The 24,983-nt window shown below is 38.4% G+C and overlaps 3 protein-coding genes across 3 annotated transcripts in view; 2 read left to right on the top strand and 1 right to left on the bottom strand.

Moving 5' to 3' along the window:
- Positions 1–1,595: 1,595 nt before the first annotated feature.
- On the bottom strand, positions 1,596–8,392 carry 3HCD (3-hydroxyacyl-CoA dehydrogenase). The gene is given in 5 exon segments (NM_001256989.1): positions 1,596–1,964; positions 2,887–3,101; positions 5,764–5,849; positions 7,646–7,921; positions 8,196–8,392. Coding segments are annotated over 5 exon segments (933 nt in total). The 5' UTR covers positions 8,310–8,392; the 3' UTR covers positions 1,596–1,722.
- Positions 8,393–11,137: 2,745 nt separating this feature from the next.
- LOC101740910 (inositol polyphosphate multikinase) overlaps positions 11,138–24,983 on the top strand; it is a 31,445-nt gene continuing 17,599 nt past the window's right edge. Inside the window, exon 1 of the mRNA XM_004923894.5 lies at positions 11,138–11,525. The gene's annotated coding sequence lies outside the window, so the exon portion shown is untranslated. The remainder of the gene's footprint in view (positions 11,526–24,983) is intronic.
- On the top strand, positions 11,604–24,012 carry LOC732951 (3-hydroxyacyl-CoA dehydrogenase; the record flags this gene model as incomplete). The annotated part of the gene is given in 5 exon segments (NM_001046949.1): positions 11,604–11,823; positions 12,982–13,254; positions 13,918–14,003; positions 14,232–14,446; positions 23,732–24,012. Coding segments are annotated over 5 exon segments (921 nt in total). The 3' UTR covers positions 23,968–24,012.

The following is a 24,983-nucleotide window of genomic DNA, read 5'->3' as shown; positions in this document are numbered from 1 at the left end:
AGCAAGTAGACAGTTCGTCGACGACTCAAGCAAGCGAATCTGACTCCAAAAAGGCCTGTCACAGGCCCGAAACTCACGGTAGCTCATCGACAAGCACGCCTTCAATTTGCTCGTACCAATCTTAATTGAGACGTTGAGCAATGGAGGCAAATCCTGTTCTCCGACGAGATCAGGATGTGTTTGCATGGTAGCGACCGAAGAGGTTGGGTCTACAGGTGGCCTGGGGAGCGATTTGCGCAGTGCTGTTTCGCTGAAACAGTGGCTTATGGGGTCGGCTCTTGTATGATGTGGGCCGGCATTTCCTTCGACGGTAAAACCGAGCTTGTTTTCGTGCCTGGCGGGGGACAAGGAGGCGGTCAACTTCGGACGGGTACATTTCCAATATTCTGCTGGAACATGTCGTTCCCTATGCGGGATATGCCGGTGATAGCTTCCTCCTTAAGCACGATAACGCTCGTTGTCACACTGCCCGTGGAACAACTGAATACTTCGAAGAAGTCTATATCGCCACATTGGACTGGCCTGCGCTCAGCCCTGACTTGAATCCTATTCAGCACGTGTGGGATGAACTGAAGAATAGGGTTCGTTCCAGAACTTCTGCTCCTTCATGCCTGAATGAGCTGAAATCGGCGTTGATTGAGAAGTGGGAAGGTATCCCACAAGAATCAATTCAAAACCTGATCAGGTCTATGAAGAATCGTCTTCGAGGAGTTATTAGGGCAAGGGAAGGGAACACAAAGTACTGACATTTAATTTTAAGGCTAAATAAAATTTTTATTTATTAATTTTTGTTGTTTTATGCATTCATTATTTTTCCATATTTCCTTTGTTTCCTACCTCCTTCACTTAATCCGGAATAGCTCCTTAACTACTGGCTCGATTTGAATGAATTTGGTATCAGTTTAAAGTTAAGAGTTCAACCTTTAAAATGATCTCATTTTTATGATTATCAAAATAATATTTAGTACACAAGATCGCGCGGAATCAATTTCAAGTAAGTGATTCCAAACTTTTGCTCGCGAGTGTATTATTTTATATCTTCAAATTTTTTGCAAGTCAGTCAAATGTATCCATTTTTTTTACCTCCTGTTGCATTTAGCTATCGTTGATAGATATCAATTTCATGGACACATTGAGCTCAGCCTCTTTTTGTAATAGGAAATAAAATCAATTTTGTGCTAAGTTTAGGGTAAGTTTATAAATATTAAAGTTTTTTTTTAACTTTCTGTTTCATTCTGTTTGTTTAGATCACGGATGAGCAACACGCGGTCCGCCATCTTTCTCGTTTCTGTTCTGTTCTTTTCTTGTTTGTTTTTATCCTGCATTAGTAATATGTGGAAATTTCTTTTTTTTTTTCTTCTAATATTATAAGTAAAGCTTCGTAAATTATTATTAGGAGTTAACCAATGGGCGGTCCGTCAAAAAAAAAAATTTAAATTGGCCAATTGATTAAAAAGGTTGCTCACCCTTGGTCTAGATTTATTTAATAGTTCGAGGTATGGTTGTTTTTAAAAGTCCTGCATACTAGATTGAGATATGCTAGGTAGGAAAGTCATCATTTTAATTAATTATGGAGATAAGTCAAACACAATCAATAAAACTTGAAATATAATTTATTCTATTAAAATTTTTGATATTATATTGATTTCTGAATATAAAATATAACTAAAAACACAGTGTATATGTCTTAAGTCTAATGTTGTTTGTTTATGCTTAATAATATTATTTCTTTTCGTATTTGTAGAAACCTTCCCCAGTCTTCACACCTAATTTTCCTTCAGCAACAAGCTTTTCTAGCAAGGGTATAGGTTTGAAGAGTTGCTGATCCGGAAACTTCTTGTGCCAGCCATCCAAGATAAACTTGTTTGTGTCTAAGCCAACATAGTCGGCCAGTTCTAGTGGACCCATGGGGTAGCCAGCGCCGAGCTTCATTGCTATATCAATGTCTCGAGCTGATGCATCTCCTGGAAATGTTCAGTGCGGTCAATAATTTCACAGAGCAAGAGATCACAAGTTGTGAGTGTGTGGTAATATACCAAACCAGGAATAGTAATGGAGATATTCACATTATCATGTCCAATAAAACACCATGTGGGCAGCTATATTGATCTTATTTTAATATTATAATGTTCATAAGATATATATATATATATATATATAATATTTTTTTATTGTTACGGAAAACTGAGAAGCTTATGCCGTCTTAATGGTAAATTTATTACTGTCACATGACTATAGGTAATTAGTGAGGGTACTTATTCTCTTTGTCATATAAAGGACTACTGAGTGTGGGTTGCATATAATAGGTACACAAGTGAAATGATATGTCGTCTTCTCGCCTTAAAACTGTATAATCTCAAAAATGACTAATTTTACAGGAGAGTGTTTTAAAGGTTTAACATGTGATATTTCTAATATTAATTATCTTTGCAACATTTATTTTTTATTTTTTACTAGTTACATTATCTGTCTATTAAAGTAAGATAAAATTATGAATTAATTTTGTCAATAGTAGTCAAAACATAGGTAAATTAAAACTAAACTACGCTCTTTTGACAGTATTTATGAGAAAATACTGGTGATACCAAATGATTCCGCTTATTAACTCAACTTCGAATATTTTAGGAAATTGTACATTTTTAATGCGAAAAAACGCGTGTGTGCTTAAGTCTGTTTTCACTAAATAAAATACTAAAAACAAAATTACCAGAATATTAGAAATACCAGTGGTACGCCTAAGCCGCTATCTACAATTGCCTAACTTTTTCAACCCTTGTTTATGATGATTATTATGTTGCTCAAACTACACCAGTAGCTCTTTCTTATTTAAACCGCAACAAAGATCCTTTCGAATCATCAAATACTTATAAAAAAATATCTACAAACCTCTTTCGTACAACCTAATGGCTTCACATATGTAAGGCACCAACAGTCTATTCACAACGAAACCAGGGGTGTCCTTGCAAGTGATACAGGTCTTGCCGACCGACTTTCCCCACTCCATCATAGTTTTGTATGTAGCTTCCGATGTCTCACTGCCTTTGACGACCTCTAGCAAACGCATCACTGGGACCGGATTGAAGAAATGAAGACCACCAAATCTGAAGAAGATACTCTTATATAAATATTTATTTAGACAGTTCATGTGTGTGTTCCCTTTTTCTCAGTCGTACACTACTGCCGGAGTGGTCGTGGTTACGTATGTCTTAATGCTTGGTTGCGGCTTTTGAGAGACTTTTCCATCTCACTCTATTTGTGGCGGTATGTGTACATTAGTGTGTTCCCTAGAGACTCCGAAACGACTAGACCCCCTTTTTTTTTCTTCCTATGCTGATAGCCTTGAGAGGCTATTTCAGCTTCTCTTTGATGTGTAGGTGAGATCATGGGGCTCAAACCGGGAGTGTTGCTAACACTGGCCCTAGCAAGAGCAGTGAGTGCTTTGCAGAATCTACCACCGGATCAGAAATTCGAACCACTGAGAAATTCCGGCAAGAAACTCAGTGGGCTGTGTCTATGTGTTAGTTCACTCGTCGAACCCGTCGCTTGCGACGAAGGGCTCTACGAGTGACCGGTGCTTGTGGTACCTAAAAGCATCGTTAATGGATCGGGAGGATCCGTAATGACGTGTTTAGGCCGACGTCGACTGTTTATCATTGGTCTACAGGATCGGGTATGTGGACCATCTTGATGAATTTTCGGATTCGCCTAGTTAGTGACCGTGCGTAACTTTGTAGCGATCTCGTTAAGGTCAAAAATAGACCAAACAAACTTGTCCATTTTGACTAGTAAATCAATGAAGGAAAGTAAGGCCCCCACGCACTAGGCAGCGAGACTACGGCAACAACAAAATATTTGAGCAGCCAGTTATAGCAGCCAATCGACGCCAATTTATGATCTTTTCGCCAAGCGATTTGGACTTTATCTCGTAAAAAACGCAAAGCAAAGAAAATACACTGGATTCATCCTCTTTTTCTAGAACGGCGTTCAAAAAGATTATTCTATAACTATTTTAAAGATGTTCATACATACCCAGACCGGTTTTTTTAAATACAAGAGATTGTACAAACATGCTGTGTCATATAACTATCATTTGGCAAAAAGAATATGCATTGGCTGCTACAGCAAGTGCGCGGGGACTGACAGCAGCCACATACATTCGCCAATCGGGCTCCCATACAACGCCATATATTCGTCTGGCTGCCTAGTGCGCGGGGAGTCTAACATTTGGTATGCTCTAAATCAGGAGTGAGCAACCTTTTTAAGGCCCATTGTGGGCCAATTTAATTTTTTTTTGCCGACCCTCACGTAGGTTGACTCTTATTAATAATGTACGAAACTTTATTTATAATAAATATTAGAATAAAAAATAAAACAAAAAAAATAAAGATTTGATATAGAAATTTTAATGCAAGATAAAAACAAAAAGAAAAGTACAGAAAGAGGAACAGAAACGAGAAAGTAATGAAGTAAATTGCACCTACCACTATTTACTCTGCACTACCTTTGGTTGACTGGTAGAGAATGCCTTAGGCATTAAGTCCACCAATGTAAATTTTACATGAAGTGTAATAAATAAATAAATAAATGAAATAAATTCTATTTTAGAAATGCTTGGCGGGCCGCGTTTTGCTCATCCTTGCTCTAACTCGTTTTGGAACCTCCCGATGGAACCCGTCGAATGCGACGAAGGGTTTGTCGTGTAAATAAAACAGATACAGGCCACTGAGTTTCTCGCCGGTAATCCGGTGGTAAATTCCGCGAAGCACTGCTCTTGCTAAGGTCAGTGTTAGCAGAATCTCCCAGGTTGAGCCCGTGAGCTTGCTTACACGTTCGGTAAAGCTAGCATAACCCATTCGGAGATAATGTAAATGACTTAGACTTTAATCGAGGATATTTATGAACAGAAATATTCAAGATCTTCAGGGTATCTTATTAAAGTTTTACTTTCTTAAATACTAGCTTTTGCCCGCGACTTCGTCCGCGTGGAATAGTTACTTTGGCATAACGCTAAATTTTACCCGCCTCTTCATTTACGTAAAAAGTGAAAATATTGTTGTTTAATAGAATGCTAAGGAGTTATTTAAGGTACCAAAATCACGCTTTTTAACCGACTTCAAAAGAGGAAGTTATCAATACGACCATATTTTTTTATCTATGTATGTTCACCGATTCTGATAATTCTTTTTTTTTTGTTGTTCGAAAGGGTAGACTTTCCGAATGGTCTTGTTTACATCAAGATCTGATGATGGGATCATCGAGAAATCCAGAAAAATGTATAATTGTCAGATTTGGGTGTTTCATAGTTGTAATGAATAACGTATTTATTTGGATAAGGATTAATATCATCTTTATGAAAACACCTTCACAAAAAATGCTTTTTTAGAACAAATTTGTTTAACTTAAAAACGTTATAGTGAGCCAACCTTAACATATAGACATATGCTGTCACAGACTTTTTTTTAGATCTTTTAAAGGGGAACAATTCTCTCATATATTACTTTAGCGAAACTTTAACCGCTTCCGCAGTGCACGCAGTGAAAGCTCTCAAAAGGGATTAAAACTCCAATTTTGAAACATTCTTTATTGGTGCTCCGCTTGCATTGGTCTTAACGTGATGTTATATAGCCTATAGCCTATAGCCTTCCTCGGTTAATGTGCTATTTAACACTGAAAGAATTTTTCAAATCGGACCAATAGTTCCTGAGATTAGCGCGTTCAAACAAACAAACTCTTCAGCTTTATAATATTAGTATAGATACCTACTTGTCTTTCCTTTTTACGACGGATGCAATTTCATTTATAGATAGAGAAGACGTGTTTGATGCGAAAATAGTGTGACTTGGAGCTACCTGTAATATAAAAACGAAATAGTTATCGAAACAATTATATTTATACTGCTGGTAGGACCTCTTGTGAGTCCGCACGGGTAGGTACCGCCACCCCGCCTATTTCTGCCGTGAAGCAGTAATGCGTTTCGGTTTGAAGGGTGGGGCAGCCGTTGTGACTATACTGAGACCTTAGAACTTATATCTCAAGGTGTGTGGCACATTTACATTGTAGATGTCTATTGGCTCCAGTAACCACTTAACACCAGGTGGGCTGTGAGCTCGTCCACACTTCTAAGCAATAAAAAATATATATAATTAACACAAGATATTTGACAGATGCCTCAATCGGGCTATGGACATTCTAGGCCTTTAGCCGCATTTACGACTCTGACTAGCAGTAAACATCAGGTGGGTCGTAAACTCGTACACCGATCTAAGCAAAAAAAATAATCACAAATTCGCATGTTTTGTTACGTGGCCTTATTTTTTTTACTACGAATCATATTAGGATACCGGTGCGTAAAACATAAAAGGTTGACAGAAGAATATTTTGTTCATTATGTTAACAAGTTGAACGCCACGCGGCGCACCGGTGGTGTGCCTAGCGTTATATACCACTCGGGCCAAGCCAAAATCAGAGAATTTGTAATTTTTATCAACTTGATATTTTCATTCTAAAATTTATAAAATGCGACAATTTTCCACGGAAGTTAAAAATTAGGGACTTTAACTGTCTAGTTTTTAAGATATTTTAATCTTGATAAAAACTAAAATTTTCTATTGGATTTGAAAACTAAGGCGTTCGATTTGCCTTAAGGGCTACGTGGCTAACTTCTTGTAAAAAGCGTTTACGTTGGAACCCTCACGTGGCTCACGGGTGATCCTCGTGGCCCGCACGGTTCAGTAAGATAAGGCTCACCAGTGAGCACCGTGGCCTGAATGAAAAACTCTATTTTTCAAGCGGCGTCCTATGTGTTAAAGAAACCTTTATTCCGAAGATATTTACTCAGGCTGGTCTTACAGTTTCGTAATCCCTAATTTGCAAAGTTTTGTAACTTTTATATTTTATTTATTTTTCAATATTATTCACTTCAAGATTGAAGCTTAGGTGGTAGAATGTCTTGTGAGTCTGCACGGGTAGGTACCACCACCCTGCCTATTTTTACCGTGAAGCAGTACCTAATGCATTTCGGTTTGAAGGGTGAGGCAGCCGTTTTTCTATAAAAACGGAGCCCTTAGAACTCATATCTCAAGGTAGGTGGTGGCGGCATTTATGTTGTAGATATCTATGGGCTCAGATAACCACTTAACAACAGGTGCCTCCTCGTCCACCCACCTGACCAATAATAAAAAAAGCTATTCATAAATGTGTATTAGGATTCCTTTGAAAAAATAGGTATAAAACTTGACCCCAGGGGTAGTCATAACTCTACACGAGTACAGCAGGCATCTTACTCTTATCAACACAGGTGGTTTGCTATCATTAGTAAGTCAGTTTTTTTGTTTTCTAGCATTGGGGCAATTATTACAGGAATAGATAAATTGCTTTGCAAAAAATTTAAGCTATACTGCCAACCTAAGCTACACTAATTCAATTAAACTAATAGTAACTAAGTATATATAATATTGTTAGTGATTATGAATAGTGAATAAACCTTAAATGAAAAATTTATTAAAAGTTCTGGAACATTCTCACTGATTATCAACTATTTTTTTTATTATTTAAGATCATATTGTTTACTTTTCTATTCAAAAATAAACATACATAATGGTGTAAAATCTAGAAAATAAATATTATCAAATAAAACAATACATACGCCATCAAGCTGCTTAAACAATTTATGCTTCACTTCAATATTTTCAACAATAGCCTCAACAACCAGATCAGCAGATTTGGAAGCCTCTGCTGCATCAGTTGCAGTATTAATCCTTCCTAGTGAGTCATTCACAAATTTCTCTCCTTCTTGGGGATTATCTTTGTACATCTTCTTTGCGACCCTGCTGAGGTTTGTGCCAATGCTCTTCTTGGCTTTAGCCAAAGCATCATTGCTGACGTCAACCAGGGTAACATTCTGTCCTGCTTGGGCAGATACCTAGAGAAGGGAAGGAAATTTGTTTCCATGCTATTTGCGCTTTTGTATTTATCTTGTTCCAGTTAAATTTATAATATTAATAGAATTTATTAAGGCTCGTAACATTTTTCACATCTTTCATAATAAATAGATTTAGAAGATTGAATATTGAAAGTTTTAAATTTATTCAAAGTTACTTTTACAGTCCATTCACAGTAATTGAAACAGTTGTTACTGCTTTTATTCAATATGTTATAGAATATAATAAACTATCTAATCGAATATTTTTTCTTACCTGGGCTATGCCGGAGCCCATTAGACCACCTCCAATAACCGTTACATTCTTGATAGCACTTTGCATTGCAGAGGAACTTGAAAAATTTCTTACGATAACTTTAAACTGCATCATTTTCGAATCTATTTATAAGTTAGGCTTATAAAATAGAATAAATTATAAAAAAATATTAACAGTGTAAAACTTAATTCCAAAGTTCATTTGATTATGCTACTAGGTAGGTATTAGGTATTGGATGCACGGGTGTAGTTGTTACTATGTACGTACCTACAGCTACTAGTTATTTACGAAAGTCGTTTGATTGTCGAATTAAAATTATGAGCTGTTTGAATTTATTTAGTTAGCGTTGTATGGTAAACCGAAAATAGCGTACAGCTTTACGTTTATTCTTGTTTTTTAAATCTACAAACCGATTAATATTAGAAACGGGAAATACTAAAATCTTACTTGAAACTGAATTCACCATTTCCTGTGCTTTTAAATAGTCGTTGTACATTACGTTTCTTTTCCCTACCTAAGCTGATAGCCTTGAGAGGCTATTTCAGCGTAACCTTAACTAGTAGGTGAGCTCACGGGGCTCAAGCCGGAGTGATGCTAGCACTGACCCTAGCAAGAGCAGTGCTTCGCAGAATCAACCACCGGACGGAAACGCGACCCACTGAAAAGATTCGGCGAGAAACTCAGTGAGCTGTGGGTTAATTCGCTCATCGAGCCCTTCGTCGCAAGCGACCGGTTCGACTAGGACGGTGACCGGTGCTTGTGGTACCTAAAAGCACCGTTAATCGATCGGGAGGATCCGTAATGACGTGTTTTGGGCGACGACTGTTTACCATTCAGTCTACAGGATCGGGTATGCAGTTTCCAGCGGCCACGACAAGAGGGTTCTCATGTCGTGCCGCATTCTCAAAGTAGCGCAATGATGCCGACTGTAGATACTTACTGACTGAGTCAAGTTCCAGGTCATCATGGAGATCCACGTTCCTGAGGAACCATGGTGCTCCGACGGCTATCCTGCAAAATCGGGATGGAATAACCGGAAGGGATTTCAAGTTAGTGCGGACCGCGTGAGCGAACACTACGCTTGCATACATCATGACGGGGCGTATGCAAGTTTTGTAGAGTTTTGTTACCTTATTACAGAGGGAAAGTTTGCTTTGTAGAGACGTCCTAATATGAAGGCGGCATGGTCGCGTACCGTTATGATGTGGGGATGGAATGTCATCCCTCCATCGAGGGTGACGCCTTAATATTGGACCTTCGAAGCCCGCGGTATGAGCTGGCCAAAGAGAGTGATGGGCTAACGGCGAGGTGTTAACGCGCCTATTAGGGAGTGGGATGCTCGAAGTCGTATTCGGAAGGCGACCCCTTTTGAAGAGCACCGCTGTGCTGTTCGTGGGGTTGATGTCAATGCGCCACTTCCGGAACCACTGTCCCATGGTGGTTACTGCGATCTGGAGTCGCCGATGCAAAAGCGACTTCTTCCTACACGAGTAGTAGATAGCCGTGTCATCGGCGAAGAGCGCTAGATGAGTCTCCGGAGACCGGGTTATATCATTGTTATACAAACTAAATAATAACGGGGAGAGCGCGGAGCCTTGCGGGACTCCGGACGTCAGATGACTGGAGCGAGAGCGAGCTCCCTCTACTCGATATCGAAACGAACGGTCGATGAGCACGAGTCTGTTTGGCAATCCCATGTTGTACAGTTTGTAAATCAAACCGTTGTGCCAGACTTTGTCGAACGCCTTCACGATATCAAAGAAGAGGGCTCCGGTCGGGATTTGTTTACGCCTATTTAGCCCTATTAAGATGTGCTCCGTGAGGCGGTGCACTTGTTGTATGCACGAGTGTTTGGCGCGGAACTGCTCGTCTATTAATATTTTGTTCGCGGTAACTAAGTCCCAGAGGCGTTTCCGAAGGAGTCGTTCGTAAATTTTGCCTATCGCTGGGAGGAGACTAATCGGACGGTACATTACGTAGTGCCTCATATTTATTGCACAGGACAATCGCTTGTATCTCTTTACTTTCATACAGACAGACTTTAGGCTCGTCTTCCTATCTAGTGCTTTTAAAAATATCCAGTGGTAAAATAACTTAAAATAGTACCGTATCAAGTAATGAAGTATGGATGGATATGTGAAATTATCCGGACTTAGTTTTGTTTTTATCTTTTGACGATATAACGTAAAATTTAAGTAAATAGTTTGGTTTGGAATGTTTGAACAAATGGTATAACTGGAGTGATTGAATGATTGAATCTATAAAAGCAAAATGAACGACATCGTCGAATACAAAAATCGATTAGAAAGAGAGAGAAAAACCCAAACTAAATTCATTTGAGAGTTAACTTTACACTGAACGTATAGTCGGATTTTTAATTAGACGAAGCCAGCTGACAGTAGCTAATGTCACTTTGTGAAATAATGTTGCTATATTTAAAGTAATAGTGATGCGTTCAGTTCTCGTTCAATCACATAAATGAACAATGAGTGTGAAGAGTTAATCATTAATTTCAAACTATAAAAGAATATTATTTATATTTTACAATAAAATTGTATTAAAGTGATCCAATATAATAATATGTTACTAGTAGTATGTAACTACAATCCGTTTTTTTTATTTTCATTACCTCTGTACCTATAATTGTTATATTTTATACATCTATAGTTTCAACTATATGATGCATTGGAAATAGGACAGTCTTACAAGCTTCCTCGCAATGTTTTTCTTAATGTTTAAAACACTCGGTATTCAGTACAGGTAGATACCATAGGAACATAATGTTTCGTCGAAAACTCGTTGGTATGTACAAAGCACGGCTAAAATTCGAACCCCGTGCCCGATATCAGCAGTTCGGCACACTAACTATTCACTAGACAATCGAGGCAATTTCATTAATTCAGGAGTTTTTTCAATCGTTCACTTTGTCACAACACTATTTTTATTTCATCAAAAACTGACAACACAGTAAACGTCAGTTTACTTCGTCTAATAAAAAATCCGACTATAGTACATATTGTGAGGAAAAATTTTAAATATAAAAATTGATTTGAAAAGTTCACAATAATGCTTTGAATCCATACTTTAAAAAAAAAAACACTTTTCTAACGTTTTCGAACGTTGTTAAATCATATGTTTGTGACGTTAGTAAATGATTATAAATGACAATTGTTATGACAAAATTTCCATAACTTTGCGGATATTATAGAATATTAATTACAAAAGGAATCAGAGGTGGTTTGCATTTTAAATAAAGATCGTCATTTTACATATTGAAAAAAAAATGAGTTTTACACCGCCAGTATTAAAAAAAGAACGTATCTATGACAGGTAAGTCCATAATACCTAAGAGTTACCAAATGATAACAATATTATCGTATGTTTATCAACATATATGGACTTTGTACTTGCTTTACTGCTGATTTATGTTAATTCAACTTGAGTGGGAAGTTAGTATTTTTGCACCTGTACACGTCATTTACCGGCCGGCTTTAGAAACGATAAGAAGAAATTGAAGATGAATAAAATTTTCGTTTTGACTCGGAAATTTTCGATTTCTACTTCTCAGAATGCGATTAAAACAGTTACAGTGATCGGCGGGGGCCTTATGGGCTCAGGAATCGCTCAGGTAAGTGATGTAGATTTTTTAAAGTTAATTTGGTCTATATGTGGTTTAAATTTTCTTTAATTAATACTCGCTTCAAGATTTCAGAAATTTTACGCAGGTTTAATGTTTGGTGTTTCATCATAATTCAAATTAAATAATGAGGTAACCTAAAAAGCTTATAAAGTATTTCGGAAATTTTATAGTGCATGATTCAAAATGCAAATTAATCTAATTATCAACATAGTAAATCAAACGGAAGATTTTGTAAATAACAGTTCACTCCTCGATAAATTTTCTTCATCATTGTAAAGTTAAAAAGTGACATGTCATTCTCTTGAGAATCTCAAAACAAAAAATAAAGAGAATCTGTATGTTTATGTATTCATTAAAGTTAATATCTTAAAAGTAATAACATAAAATGAAAAAGTGTTAGTACAACACAAAACTGAGGAAATGTTTTTATTGAAATAAGAATCCTCAGTATAAATCTATCCAGCCATGAATCTAACTGAAATTACTACTTTGTTTTCATTCGTCCGGTGTAGCAGTATATTTGCCTATTTTTGTATCTAACTCCTTTACTCCTATCTTAAGAACTGTACAACCAGTTGTAAACTCCCATGACTGCATTTCATTATGTGGCCTAAATTAGCCAACTAGCAACCGCTTAGAAAGTACCAGAGAGAGTGCCTAAAGTAATTGAGACTTCAATGTTGTATCTTTTTTGTCTTGTTTTGTTTTTCTGAACAGCATATCCTGAGAATCTTTGATCAAAACCCACTCAAAATATCTTCTTCATAACAATTTTGTTGAAAGTATCTTTCAAATGATAATAAAGAGTTTTCTTTCTTCTTTTCCACCTGATTATTGAAAAGGTAGCTTTCAATTTAGCTTATTAACTTTCAATTTTAAATCATGTTTTAATTATTAGAACAAATAAATTAATTGATAAAATTTTATATTTATTAATGACAAATGAAATTATTTCAATTTTGATCTGAACTTAACTAGGTAAACAAAAATCTTTCACATGCCAAAATGTGAAAATCAACATAAAAAAATATTTAAAAAAAAACCCTGTTTTAAGCGTAAACACATCTTCAATGAAGTCTCACAATAGTTATATAAAGCTAGTAACTTCATTGTACTGTTTGTTCTCATAACTACTCTTTTCTGAAGGTAACAGCGCAGGCTGGCCAGAATGTGACCATAGTAGATTTAGAGCCGGAAATACTCAATAAAGCCCAGAAAAGTATCCAAGCCAACTTAGGCAGGGTAGCCAAGAAACTGTACAAAGATGATCCAGGTAAAATTGAAGGCTTCGTCAAAGAATCCCTGGACAGGATCAAAATATCCACGAAAGTTGAAGACAGTGTGAATGCGGATTTGATTGTCGAAGCCATTGTTGAAAAGCTGGACATAAAGCAGGATCTATTCAACAAACTTGACAAGGTAAGACATATTGTCTTTATTCTTATAAAATAATAATTAATTGCTTAACTGTAAATATTGGGATGAACATACATACCTACCAGTTGCAGGTACTTCCTCTTGTCAAACTTGTCAAGGAATCGTTTGAGATATCATACCGTAGTAAGTTATCCATACTACCTGGAGCCACTGCATTCATCCACAGTGCGTTTCCATAGATCTTTTTGCCACGTACCATCCGGCTTTGGAATAAGCTCCCCTCCTCAGTATTTCCCGGGCACTATGACATGTCCTTCTTTAAACGAGGCTTGTGGAGAGTACTTAACGGTAGACTTGGCTCTGCCGTATGCTCGTCTGCCTGCACGGGCAATAAAACAAAACGTTATCAGAGCCTACAGATGCGACTATGTCGTCGATCACCTTGAGAAATGAGGTCGTAATATCAATATCAATAGAAGAGACTTGGGTTCACTGGCGTGGTGACTAAAAACTTCGTTTACTGTGAGAATGAGATATTTTTTTGGGATAAAAGCTAGTCTATGTCCCTGACTGAAAACTATTAATTAAAAAAAAATGTCTATTCATTGCTTCGTTACGACGTAAGTAAACAAGGACAAACAAACACGCTTTAATATTTATAATATTTGTATAGTGTGGATAATAAGGTATATCTTTTGTTTTTAGTTAGCACCTGAGCACACAATTCTAGCCACTAACACTTCATCAATATCAGTGAACGCTATCGGCTCGGGCATCAAAAGGAAAGATAAGTATGTTAAAGTTTTTATTTACTTATTTGCTTATTTTATTAAATTACATACAGAAGCATTAGTGGCATTAGTGAATCCATTGAGAGCATTTTTGTGGGATAAGCTTATTTCTCAATAAATATTACGTTAATTGACACCTTTTTTTTCACCTTCAGTTAGGTATGTGACTAATGAAAGGTAGTCTCACTCTTACTATTATGCTAAATATTGAGTAATACTCGAAATCAGGTTCGGAGGCCTCCATTTCTTCAATCCAGTACCAGTGATGCGACTCCTGGAGGTTATAAAAAGCGATCACATTTCCGAGGACACTTACCAGGCCATGATGGAGTGGGGCAAGTCTGTGGGCAAGACTTGCATCACTTGTAAGGACACTCCAGGATTCGTTGTTAACAGGATCCTAGCTCCGTACAGTGCTGAAGCGTTGAGGATGTACGAAAGAGGTGAGAATAGATTGTGGCATTTGTTTATTTCCCGCGTTCTGAAACTAGATTTTAGCACAGGCAAGGTAGCCCACTGAGTTTCTTGCCGGAACTTCTCAGTGGGTCGCGTTTCCGATCCGGTGGTAGATTCTGCGAAGCACTGGTCTTGCTAGGGTCAGTGTTAGCAACTCTCCGGCTTGAGCCCCGTGAGCTCACCTACAAACGTTAGGGCGAAGCTGAAATAGGCTCTCAAGGCTATCAGCATAGGTAGGAAAAAAAAGCACAGGCAAATCGGCGATCGTAACTGTCAAGAAAACGGGTGCCCAAGTTTTATTGGTTTTGGATCGATTCAGTTCTTAACAGGGTTGTTCGATGATGTCTTTTCTGACTACCGTCATTTATAGTGTATGCCAGTTTTTACTAGTCCCAATATAAGATTAAATATATAATAATAATAGTGGGACATTTAAGTAATATTAAAATCGGTGATGTGGTCTTATAATACCTACTTACTACCCAATAATACAGGCGAATAATGCCTTGTTTCTTTTTTTTTCATTTTTGCAGAGAAGCTGGTTATGTGGTTACTGGTCCACAAAAAGTTAATAACGGGAAGGCAGTCAAGAGTTCTGTCTCATATCTATTCTAGCTTCTCCTTTACTTTTATGACTCTGATGGTTGGACGTGCTCATGGCCAACCTGGTGTCAAGTGATTACCGGAGTCTACTGGACGTAAATGCCGTCACCCACTTTAAGACATGAGTTCTAAGGTCTCATTTTTAACAATACAACGGCTGCGCCCTCTTCAAACCGAAACGCATTAATGCTTCACGGCAGAAATGGGCAGTGTGATGGAACCTATCCGTGTGGTCTAGAACTATTGGTAGTACCCAACTGGTAAAGCTCACGGGTTAGCGTGACTGCTAACTCTATTCCTAGCAAGAGAAAAGTGCTCTGCTGAATCTACCACCCGATCGTAATCGTGATCCACTTAGATCCGGCGAGAAGCACAGCAGATTTTTATGAGTCTTAATTACGTAACGGCCTTCGAGCCGAAAACCATGCCTACTAGGCGTTATTAAGCAATATAAGTAAATAAATTGTGATTTTTATTACCCGATCGAATTTCTTCTTCGTGACTTACACGGTACACGGCTCTCGGTATGTGATCGAGGGATTTGAACACCGCTTTAGTCCCATTGCTCGGTTACTGGTGCATCAAGCGTCTTGACTACTGTTGACCCTGGTGTACCAGTCATTGCTTAGTCTCTATCGTTGTTTCATCTCATTTTAATGAAATTACAAATAATATATACCCCTCACTAATTCAAGGTACTTTTGTATCCTCGTTTAGGAGTTCGAACAGGGATCATCATAATACATTTTCGCTATGATCACAAACCATGTGAAGACCTTTCATAATGAAACACGCTTATCTATATGGTTTATTTTATTTACTATTTGTATGTCTTGTTTATTTAAGTCATTTTACATGAAACATTTTCTAGTAGTAGTAGTTTTATTTTTCCAATTGGGATAGGCAAAGGTATTATACCATTCAGCCTAATCTTTTATATATATTTGTTTATATGAAAAATGATATTATGAAATGAAATAAAATGAAATGAAATCATATGAAATGAGATGAGATCTTATGGGATGAAATATATAATCTCAGTAAAATGGTGGTCATTTACTGAGACTTTTAGTGGACAAGTGTTATATGGATGTTACTTAGATTTTATGGTGATTTATCAGAAAATGCTAGAAAAACTCAACTCCCTAATTTCAATCGAAAGCATATGGGTGTTTATTTTTGGCGCGAAACGATAGAAAATCACGGCTTTAAGGGTTGAATAGCCATTGTATCAATGGAACTAGGACTTCATGTTTATAAAGGTGGCTGCAGGGCTTGTGATAGGGGATCTTAATTAAATCAAAACGTTGATCGAAATACTAATCGCGAATCATTAATTATTTAATAAATTTTTACTATTCTTTTGCACATAATCAAAACACACGGTATAGTATTATATGGTTAATCTTTGTTTTGTAGTATATCTGTGGTTAGCTAGCCGCTCATTTTGGCGCCGAATGACGTCACACGTATTGAAGATGCGCTAGGCTGTGCTACAAAAAAAAAGACTTCCATTAGGGATTTTTCCCAAATTTAAATGATTCAGAAAAAAAAAGACATTTCTATTAGGAATTTTTTTCGAAATTTAAATGATTTACGATCGAGTGACCATGCGTCTGACGTCATAACGATTGATTCCGTTGCAGGCGACGCGACCAAGGAGGACATTGATATAGGTCTAAAGTTAGGCGCAGGGTTTCCTATGGGTCCATTTGAGTTGGCCGATTACACGGGTCTGGACACGAACAAGTTCGTCTTGCAAGTGATGCACGAGATGACCAAGCATCCGGTGTTCGAACCCATCCCGCTGTTGGATAAGATGGTAGCCGAAGGAAAGCTTGGCATAAAAACCGGCGAGGGATGGTACAAATATAAGAAATAGATTAATACATCACCGATTAGCGGTAGGCAGCGGCTTGGCTCTGCCCCTGGCATAGCTGAAGTCCATGGGCGACGGTAACCACTCACCATCAGGTGGGCCGTATGCTCGTCTGCCTACAAGGGCAATAAAAAAAATATCAACACCCTACGGGTATGTTACCTGGAAAATTCCTTGACCTCGATTCAATCGAGGTCGCGTTATTGATCACATCTTTACAATCAATATTCTAAATACTATTAGTGCTGCTAGAACTCGATTGATGTAAAATACAGGAGATATTATACCGATTTCTCTACGTTCGGTTGAGTGGCATCGAAAAAGTTTGAGTGTTAAGTCCTAAACATTAAAATCTCGAAGTCGGCTGAAGGTCAGCTTGAGCAAGGCCTGTCTCCATAGAGTCAAACGATTATACAGATCATGTCGAGGGCTGAAAGGCTATTAAAGGAAGATTTACGCGACATTTTTGCAACTTTACACAAGAGCTATTTAAAGTTTAAGTCACGTCCTTACGGATCCATTAGATCCAATAATTCTAGCATTAGACGCCTTCAGCTCTAACACCAGGAGCAGGCTTAGGGACCTCGGCAACCGTACACGTCGAACTCAACAAAGAGTTCGAAGTGCAACCTAACCCATGCTTCAGCCCGCCGAGTTTCTCGCCGGGTCCTCTCAGCGGGTCGCGATTCCGATCCGGTAGTAGATTCATCCGCGAAACAGCTGCTCTCAGGTTGTTAGGTCTCCTTCGGAGGCGCTCGGGCAGCTGTTAGCTAATCCCACCCCTCCTGGCTGAGCCCTTGCTCGGCCACCTGTCCTGGTGAAACTAGAAAGGCCTCCGGGCCACCAGTCATAAGTACCACCATAAAAAAAAAGAATGGAAAAGATATCATTAAAAAAACTTATTCAGTTACTGGCTGACCCGGCAAACGTTGTTTTGCCATATAAATTATTTCTAGCAAAGATAAATAACCTAGATACCGACTGCAGCGCCATCTGCCGGGCTGATTTGTAAATCTAAACCGTTCTCGAATCCACCTGAAGGTACACAGAAAATTTCAAAATCGGTCCAGCCGTCTAGGAGTTCACTGACAAAACCCACGCACAGAAGAAATTTATATATAAAGATTTGAATAGAGTAAAATTAATTGAAGTTCAATTAAATACATCGAACTGTTCATGCTGACATCAAACTAAAACTAAAACGGCCGTCTGGTGTAGTGGTAAGTGACATGGTCACTACATAAGGGAGTCGCGGGTTCGAATCCCGCCAAGGGAAGATATTTGTATGATAAATATAAATGTCTTTTCCAGGGTTATGGATGTATATTAAATATATGTATGTGTATAATAAAAATCTTACATTTATATCCGTTATCTGGTACCTGTAACACAAGTTCTTTATGAACTTATCACGGGACCAGTTAACGTGGCGTGATTGTTAGTAAAATATTTATTTATTATTTATTATTTAATTAATAATTAATTACAAAGATAAATGTCGCGTATTAAGAGAAATGTCGCTTAAACCAAATAGCCTTCACCACTCGATATAATCTTGTTACTTTGTATCTGTATAAGTTAAATGAATGTCGACAGTTAATTTAAATTTTTGTTACTACATATGTTAACTAAATAAGAAAAATTAAAATATTTTTACGTTGTTAATTATTTACGAATAAGCAGCCAGTTATTAAGATAATAAAAAGAAAATATTAAATAATCGTATCAAACGTATTTTATGAAATATTAAAAATTTACAATACACAAAATATTACTTTTCTTGCTTCAGTCGGTGGATGAGTTTACGGTTACCTCGTGTTAAGTAGTTGCCCGAGCCCATGGACAACAGCAATGTAAATGCTGCCATCCACCTTGAAACACGTTGAGTATTAAGTGCTTATTGTTACCACGAACATGCGTGGACCGGTAACCACTTCACATCAGGTGATTGTGGAGATCCTTCAAATCTCCATGCAATAAACAATACTAAAGTGATACTTTGACTATTTTTTTCTTTTTTTTTGTTCTAAATTTAAATTTATTATTCCTTATTTTTTATTTCTTCTTAATTGGCCCAAATCCGATTCGCATTCTAGACATATTTTGTATTTCAAGTGCAAGTCTGTCAACATGGTGCGATACCGGTGTGCTTAGTGCAAGTTTTTTAACGTTCTCGATAGCGTAAAAGTTAACCCAATTTTGTATGCAATTGGAACAGCGCCCCTAGCGGCAAACGTAGGCAAACGATCCCATTCCATCCAAATATGAGCTAACTTTTACGCTATCGAGAACGTTAAAAAACTCGCACTAAGCACACGGATTGCAATGTGGAAACAGCTGGCACTATGTGTTCATTGTTGTTTGCTTCGATAAATAAAGATCACTGTAAATATACATAAACATATGTAACAAATATACATAACTGATGTATCTTTTATTTTGCGTTAATATTGTGGTCTTTTATCCCTCTAGTATAAACATGCTCGGGTGTGTGGCAATTCGAATTTAAATACTTTGTGTCTGTTTTTAAAAATAAAATTAATTGTGATTTCTTTTGTATTTTTTGAGAATAATAAAAAAAAATATTTTTTTAATCTATGTTCAGGTTTTTATTTACCCGTACGCGCTTTGAATTGACACATGACGTGCGGTACAGATTTGGATCTGTCAGTATTGCATACGCGCATATTTCAATGCGGTCGAGGTCGTTTTTTTATGTGATTGAAAGCTTACGGGTGGCCCGGAAGTCTTTCCAGTTTCACCAGGACAGGTGGACGAGCAAAGACTCAGCCAGGAGGGGAGACCTATCAACCTGAGAGCAGCTGTTTCGCGGATGAATCTACTACCGGATCGGAATCGCGACCCGCTGAGAAGATCCTGCGAGAAACTCAGCGGGCTGGTGTTTAGGTTAGGCTGCACGGTACGACGGACGAGTACGGTTACCGGGATTCCTTCCTACTCCTAATGTTAGAGCTAAAGGCGTCTAATGCAATGGTTACACATACATACATATTAAATCCTCCACGTTAGTAGTGTTTGATTGTTTAATTGTATATTGTGAATAAAATTATTTCCTTACATTATAAGTTAGATTAGTTTTCGTTATCGTGTTGTTTGTCATACAATTGTAAGGAACGTTGTTGTACAAATTCAGCACTATGTCTTGTTTTGTCGTGCGCACATAACTTATGTTGCAAGCCAGATTTTGTTTTTTTTTTACTTGTGTTTTTTATGTATCTTTTTAGCTTGTGATGTACATTGTGAGCCTAATAAATAAATAAATATAGCCAGACCTCGACCGCGATTCTGATCCAGTAGTAGATTCATTCGCGAAGCGATTCTTGAGCTGTTGGGTCTCATTCGGAGGCGCTCGGGTAGCTATTAACAAGTCCCACCCCTCCGGCTGAGCCCTTGCTCGTCCACCTGTCCTGGTAAAACTGGAAAGGCCTCCGGGTCACTGGTAATCTCTCAAATATAAAAAAAATACAATATGTGTGGCGCTCCTTTAAAAGACTGCATCATCAATCGTAGGCAAAGGGAGTTTGACTGTTTTATGATTTGTTTTTTTTTAGGTTTAGTGAACCTGAAAATTGTTTTCCATATCTACCGATACATTAAAAAAACTTACAGAATAGCGGCCAGCTATCGTTTCTAATCTCAATTCTTATGCCACGTTAATTATACAAGGTCTCCAACAACGGGTATGTCAAGCCGAAACGTATACTTATAGCAACAACATACCTAGATCACTTTAAAAATGTTAAAAAAGATCTAAGTCGCAATTAGTGGTGTCATACAAATACTGACTTATTGCTTCAACTGTTCCATGATAGTCTAGAATACATCTATACGAGACATGAGTTCTAAATTTAAGTTTTCATAACGGTAGCTGCACCCTTCAAACCGAAGCGTAATTGCTACGCGCCAGAAATATGCAGGGTTGTGGTACCTACCTCTGCGGACTCGCAAGACGTCCTACCACTAGTAATTACGCAAATTATAATATTAACGGGTTTGATTTTTATTACACGATGTTAAGTATTCCTTCACTTTGGAAATCAATCGTGAATATTTGTCAAGTACGTATTTCATTAGAAAAAATTCACCTGCCGCGGGATTCGAACACCGGCACGGTCGCATCGCTCGACACGAACTCACCTGGCGTCTTATTCTTTAGGCCACGACGGTGTTGCAGAGAGCGGATCTTACGTAAATCCTATTTGGAATGTATTTCTACACTACCATCGCATACGCATGGCAAAACTGGTACTAACCAGTAGTTTCTGTATCGGAATTTCTTTACTACCATCGCATAAGCATAGCAAAACTGGTACTAACCGTTGCTGTATAACTAGTAGTTTTTATACCGGAGAGTGACACGAGCTACTTTTAATCCCGGGAAAATGCAGCGTGTTTCATTCTCACCGAACACCAAATTGATCGCTGGTGAAACTCGGATCATGTCCCAGTAATTATATACATGACACTAGCTGTACCCGGCCGTTTCGCTGGGCATTTAAAATTAACATTATTATTTCTCACCGCCACAAGGTTCTCATCATTAACGCCCCCGCAACTGGTGTAGGGAGTCCAACACTCATATAAATATTAGCCTATCCATTAACTACATGTATTGTCTACATTGATACCAAGTTTCAAGTCAATCGGATGCATGGTTCAGTAGTTATAACGGAACATCCGTAAATACCACTGTAGATTTATAAATTACCATAGACTATAGATATATATAGCCACTGTTTTTGAAGCTTTAACACGAATACTGCGTATTTACAATAAGCCCAAATATATACTATAGATAGAAGCAAATCTCCGGCTACTGGTAGAGTAGTGCTGGTATCCCTCGCTCGGGGCGTCGAACAAAGATATAAATTCTTCGTTTTTGTATCACTGATTGATTAAGAAGTACCAAATAACTGTTTGCAGACAAAACAAAAGAACTATTATCAATTCCCTGAAGCACACCACTCGGTACTAAAACAAAAATTCATTCTCGTACTAAGAACTAACTGGCTAGAACCTGGGTTCAGCGTTTCATATAAATTTAAGGAGCTATGAAGCTGCCAGGTGCATCACATAATTCAACTTGTTGGACGGTTAAATTTGAGGGGACTGGGTTCTGTAGGTGAGGAACTATGTAAAAACATTCTGCTTCATGGTTAATATAATTATATTGCAAATACTTTGTACACTATTACACCATTATATTTTACTTTTTATAAAACTCTTAGGTGTTGCTCTGACCGTGTCTAGATGAGAAGTCATTGTCTTCACTGACGAGAAGACAATTGTTTGTTTTAAACATTTAAAATAATTCCAATATTCGAAATCTGTAACCTTACATGTGTCAAGTTTTGCCGGCCATTACTTTCATATTCAAACGCCAACACAACTAATTGAAAATGACACAGTATATTTTTTTTAAAGAATAACCTCACAGGTACCATTTGAAAAAGTTTCACTCACAGATGTCAAACTATGAAGGTTTTATGTCAATTCGAAGTACCTATTACTAATAAAACGGCAATTTCATACTTTAACCCCTAATATATCGAAGTACTTTATGGTGAAATCCGATCTATGATATGCCAGAGACCATCACGAAAAAAAATTACATTATTTCTATTTTAGTTTTTTTTTGAAAGATCACATGAGCAACATTTTCACACTTTACAGGAAATACGTATGCGTAATGATAGTTTATCGTAAAGATAAATATATTGTTTACGATACGAAAGGGGTTTTATCTTTAAAGCCAATTTATCTTTTGTAATGAATGTTCGATGTTTTAATCTCAGTTTTTACGCGGGAAATTCCCGTACACTCCATAAAGAATGTTCGCTTCTGAAATGATTTTGCGCGTCCAAAATAAATGACAGGCACCAGGGATAATAAAATATTGCCTAAGCATAAACACATTTTAGTAAAAACTATTTACGATATCATTAGTTAGAAAGAAAAAAAAACTGGTGTGCTTGCAACTTGGTGCACGTGAAAAAAGTGAAACTTCTTTTGCGGTGTGTAGTACCAGTATAGTGGTTTTCTTCATTTTTCATCCTTAAATCAAATTTCTCTTGTAATAGCGAATGTTATGTGTAAGAAAAACGACCTAACTCGCCTTGTCCTTTCCCTCTCCACGGTCGAGCGGTTCGCGAGACGCTCTGTCTATTTTCTCGCTCTCGCTTTTCCTAGATTGTATATTTTCTCTCTAGCCGTAACGAATCTGTCGCGAGTTAAATTATACTCTAAACGCCCCTAAAGAAGTTCCACTTCAAAAACATTCGGTAACATAAGGATTTCCAATCATAGCAATGTATAATGTATTTGAAAGATCTGAAATCATATAATGACGAAAAAAAAACGTGTGATTTAACCGTAAAATTAGTTTTAATTACGAAAGAAATACTGTTTCGATCCAAAATTAGTAAATAAACTTTAATTGGCCTTAATGGTTTTTCCCCTGTGTTTATGGGCGCCAAAAACGTTTACGAGGCAATTACAATAAATACTAACCTGAATAACCGATATATCTCATAAGCTTATTTAAAATCGAAGAAGAAATCTGAAATCGTAGTAACGTCTAGACAAATAAAGCGATTAATAAGTTGGGGACTTTTTTTAATGTAAAGTTTTGTCACCAATATTTCGTCAAATAAGCATCGATAACTGCATTATATCTATCCTCTTCAATAAAAGCCAACATACAAGAATACATGAGTATTTAATAGTATTTATGCACTTGATAATCTAATCACAATGATTTTGTTTATAGGAGATGCGTCAGCAGAAGATATAGACACCGCTATGAGATTAGGAGCGGGTTATCCGATGGGTCCCTTAGAACTGGCTGATTACACCGGTCTAGACTTGAAGAAATCCATTCTTGCCGTCATGCTTAAGGAAACAGGGAACCCGGTTTTCGAACCAATTGGGGTTCTAGATAAACTGGTGAAAGAGGGGAAGTACGGACGGAAAACCGGCGAGGGTATTTATAAATATAATAAATGATTGTATAAATTTATTGATTAAAGTTTATTTCGGTTTATTGGGCTGTTTTATTGATACTAGTGGTCCCGCAGTTTTTTTTTTTTTTTTTTTTTTTTTTCTACAGTAGAAAATCGCCGGATCCCCACCCACGCGGCAGGTGGGGTATGTGGGAGTTGAACCTCACTAAAAACTCCTGCCGCTCACAACCGGCGCCCTACCTCGGACCGGGCCGGAGCCCAGTCGGGGCTATTGAAACGGCGGGACAGGGTTGACGCAGAGCACATTACATCCATCCCACCGTCCCACGGACGCCGGACCGGTGGCCGCCAGCGAAACGACCACCGGTTCCCTCGTTCAGCGGGCCGAGAGCCCGCTTTGATGGCGCCGCGTTACACCTTCCCCCAGAGCGGTCGGGGGAACGCGGTCTACCATCACCCGGCTTCCTATTGCGGGTGAGCGTGCAGAGCACGCCACCCCTCGTCTGGGTCCCTCCCCGCACAAAACGGGTGGGACCCCTAGCTCTTAGGGGGCCAGGTCACGGATACGACCCCGGTCCCGACCCCCTGCTCGGCGGCGGCGGGTTTCTGCGTAGTGAGGAGAGCTTTCCCTCACTCGCCCCGCCGCCTCCTTCTGCGAGATGGTGCACTCGCAGAAGTCGAGCATAGCCTTCCATGACTCATCGCTGCCAAGCATCGACGCCACGACGCCAGGCAGCGACAAGTCAGGTCCTATCTTTGCGACCAGGACACGGCGCTGCACCTCCCAAGCGGGGCAGACAGCGAGCGTATGCTCCGCCGTGTCCAGGTCGTGTCCACAATGGTGACACCTCGTCGTCGGCTCAGCCCCTATCCGGCGCAGGTACTTCCCGAAGCATCCGTGCCCGGTCAGCACCTGCACCAGACGAAAGGTGAGACGTCCCTCGCCACGATTCACCCAGTCATCAAAGACCGGGTAAACCGCCTCGACGGTCCGTAGCCCCCACGTGGGGTTGGCCAATCGCCTCGACCACGACTCGAGCACGGACCGCCGAGAATAGT

This window comes from Bombyx mori, chromosome 3 (assembly GCF_030269925.1).
Source record: "Bombyx mori chromosome 3, ASM3026992v2".
Taxonomy (NCBI): Eukaryota; Metazoa; Arthropoda; class Insecta; order Lepidoptera; family Bombycidae; genus Bombyx; species Bombyx mori.
Note: the sequence above shows the minus strand (reverse complement) of the source record. Positions and strands in the feature narration are given on the sequence as shown.